The sequence below is a fragment of the Fusarium oxysporum genome, chromosome 7 (genome assembly GCF_000149955.1).
Source record: "Fusarium oxysporum f. sp. lycopersici 4287 chromosome 7, whole genome shotgun sequence".
Lineage (NCBI taxonomy): Eukaryota > Fungi > Ascomycota > Sordariomycetes > Hypocreales > Nectriaceae > Fusarium > Fusarium oxysporum.
The window spans coordinates 175,021-178,411 of record NC_030992.1 but is presented as its reverse complement, the minus strand read 5'-3'; the positions used below and the strand labels follow the sequence as shown (position 1 = coordinate 178,411).

Below are 3,391 nucleotides of genomic sequence, written 5' to 3'. Positions count from 1 at the left end.
ATAATTATCTTTAAATATAGCCTAATTAGCTTAATTAGTTATATAAATCTAAATTACCTAGGTAATATAATATTTCTAACCTAGCTAGCTAGAGAGCTATTTAGATTAAAGAAGCTAGAAGAAGCCTTATAGTATGGCTAGTCTCTTAAGGTAGAAGAGGCAGCTTTCCTTGCTGTATTTATAGGCCTGAACTCAGCCTGGTATAAAGAGTGGCTTAAGAACGTGATTATCGAGGCCGAATAGGTACTCTATATCCTCCCTCTTGTACAGAAGTAAAGATAAATGCAGGGTAAAGGCGGGGTTTAAAGGAATTAGGTTGACTTTTGTGTAAGTTAGTTGGCGAAAGTTGCAGACGACACTTCGGTTTCTTCCTGCTGGGATCTCAGGCCGTAAGTACACTATATCATGCTGAACTGGACTCGTCACTTTTCTAATGTTACTGCGGCAGTACTTATATCATTCGCTGTATTTCCAGCACTAAACCACCTCCCCTACTTTATAGTACTCATCGTCGGTCTGTCATGCAGCGTTGTATCTCCATTACTCTTCGCAATACCATCGATTCCGCCAAGTACTACTGGGCATGGGGATTCCCTGCAATGTGTCTTTGCATGAGCGTTGAGATTATCTGGCCTGTGTTCAGTCTGCTTACAGCCAAGTCTCTGCCGCAAGAATATCGATCTCTTGGTGGTGGCTTGCTTCAAACAGTGAATAATGTTGGTCGTGCTTTGGGGTTGGCAATTGCGACTGCTATACAGGCTGCTATGGCGGGGGATACCAATGATGAACAAGAATCGAACGTGTATTTAGATGGGTTGAGAGCTGCGCAGTAGTTTAACTTTGCATTTGCCGTTGCCGGGATGTTACTAGCTTTGATCTTTTTCAGAGGCTTGGACAAGTCATGACTTTAGGCTTTGTGTTCATGTTTGTCGCGACATCTTATACAAGCTTGTCTGTTTCGCCTACCCTAAACAAGCACAATTGAGCTTATCTTATCTTGTCCATGACACGTCTCCACCAAGAGCTTTTCTTAGATCTTGCCCAGCTTTGCCAAGAGGATGAGGCTCGATCTCTCGGCCCTTGAATGCCTCGCTTGTTTAGTGCTGATCCACATGTCGCGTGACTGAATTAATAGAGTTTACACAGTAAGCGGGGAGTAGAATCGTGTAATCAGCCATGAAAATGCACAATCATGTTTGTAATAAAGAAATCTGCTGGTGTTATTGTACAGAAAAGCAAGAGATGATATATCCTGATGAGTGATGAGTTACAGCACGTGATCGTGTCGCGATGTTCAAGGGACCTAGCAGTCTACGAATGAAATGACACAACAAAGGCCGACTCTCGTACCGATAATTGCCGTTCTACCCGGGTCCCTTGCAGTGAATCCCCAATCAACCTATTAAATCCCCTCCCGTGAAGCTAGGTGACTAATGACAGAGGCTTAAACTACCGGTACTTCAAAGCCATACCGTCACTGTATTACGGTTCCTTCCTTCAAGCCAATCACACGTAAGCCCATAAGCGGAGAAGGAAGATTCCGGGTCCGATATACGCATGACCCTTTCGTACCTGGGTAAATACGCAAACGACACGCGACAGAGTTTCTTTCTACAAAACATCTTCAATTGGAAAATAACACCGAGTTTCAGAATGAACAAGACTTCTCATACTGATGAAGCCTTTGAGGGCGATGCCGGCTATGACCAGAGCCCAAACCCGAATTTTAGCGATCTGACTACCAACGCTGACTTTAACGGGCTCGTCAACAGTCGCACTTCTCTGAACGACGGTTCTCGTGCTCTGCCTGACGCAGCGGCCAATATGTCGGGACAGATAGCCAACGATGCGCCTACCGAAACTCCCGGCGGCAGTAAGGCGAAGCTTGGGCTGGCTCATCGGTCAATTGACCATGGCCAGCCCTCAGGCGGTCTGCCCTCAGCACCCGCCAACCCGCCAGCACCAGCTGGTTCCGCCGATAACGGCACGCCAATTCAACGTCTGAAGGAGATGCTCATCAAAGTTGGATCGTTCATCGGGCCTGGATTCATGATTTCAGTTGCATACATTGACCCCGGCAATTACTCTACCGACATCGCTGCTGGCGCTTCTTATCGCTTTCGTCTGTTGTTCATTGTGTTGCTGTCGAATGTTTTTGCGATTTTTCTGCAGAGTTTGGCGATTAAGCTTGGGACTGTTAGTGGACTTAATCTTGCGCAGGCTTGTCGGGCGTTTTTGCCGAGATGGTTGAATTATATTTTGTATGTTTTTGCTGAGGCTGCTATTATTGCTACGGATATCGCTGAGGTGAATCACCTTTCCCCACTATCATTGAATCGACGGGTGCTGACTTACTAGGTCATCGGATTTGCTATTGCACTTAATCTTCTGGTCCCAAAGATTCCACTCGTGGCAGGATGTGCCATTTCTATCCTCGATGTCATGGTTCTCCTCATTTTCTACCGGCCTGAAGGATCCATGAAGGGCTTACGGTATTTTGAGATATTCATCATGTGCCTGGTTCTTGGCGTGGTTGTTTGCTTTTGCATTCAGCTATCTCTGATCAAAGATACCACACCCGGCGAGGTCTTTCAAGGTTATCTCCCGTCAAAGTATCTCATCGAGTCTGAAGCGTGAGTTATAAGTCCTTCTCGTTCGTTACATCCACTCTGACCTCGATCCAGGATTTACCAGGCCTGCGGCATCCTCGGCGCGACAGTCATGCCCCACAGTCTATACCTTGGATCCGGCATTGTTCAACCCCGTCTACGTGAATACGATGAACTGAGTGCCCTGTTACCTCGTCAAGTCGCCTCAGAGCCATCCATTGTTGACGACAGCATTGACAAAGGCTACTACGTTCCCTCTGAAAAGGCAATCAAGCATTCTCTCAAGCTCTCCATCCTCGACCTGGCTATTTCTCTCTTCACGTTTGCGCTCTTCGTCAACTCAGCTATCCTCATCGTTGCAGGCGCCGCGCTCTACAACAATCCAAACGCTCGCGATGCGGATATCTTCGGCATTCACGATTTGCTTTCCAAGTCTATTTCGCCCGCTGCAGGCACCATTTTTGCTCTCGCACTACTTCTCTCTGGAGTTTCGGCTGGAATTGTTTGCACCATTGCCGGCCAGATGGTTAGTGAGGGCGCTCTGAACTGGAACATCAAGCCATGGCTGCGCCGTCTGGTGACTCGGAGCATTAGTATCACTCCGAGTATCATCATTGCGGGGGCTGTTGGTCGCGAGGGCCTCAACGCAGCACTGAATGGATCACAGGTCGCACTGAGTATCATCCTGCCATTTGTAACCGCACCACTTATTTATTTCACGTGCCGCGACAAGTACATGACGGTTCAGACTGGTAGCGCGCCGTGGCGTACGGGAGACATGG

The 3,391-nt window shown here is 47.5% G+C and overlaps 1 protein-coding gene across 1 annotated transcript in view; it reads left to right on the top strand.

Moving 5' to 3' along the window:
- Positions 1–1,625: 1,625 nt before the first annotated feature.
- The window catches only part of FOXG_04747 (manganese transporter), a 2,173-nt gene continuing 407 nt past the window's right edge, over positions 1,626–3,391 (top strand). The window contains exons 1-3 of the mRNA XM_018382784.1: positions 1,626–2,307; positions 2,359–2,633; positions 2,685–3,341. Of these exons, the coding sequence (XP_018239571.1) occupies positions 1,654–2,307; positions 2,359–2,633; positions 2,685–3,341 (1,586 nt within the window). The 5' untranslated portion in view covers positions 1,626–1,653. The remainder of the gene's footprint in view (positions 2,308–2,358; positions 2,634–2,684; positions 3,342–3,391) is intronic.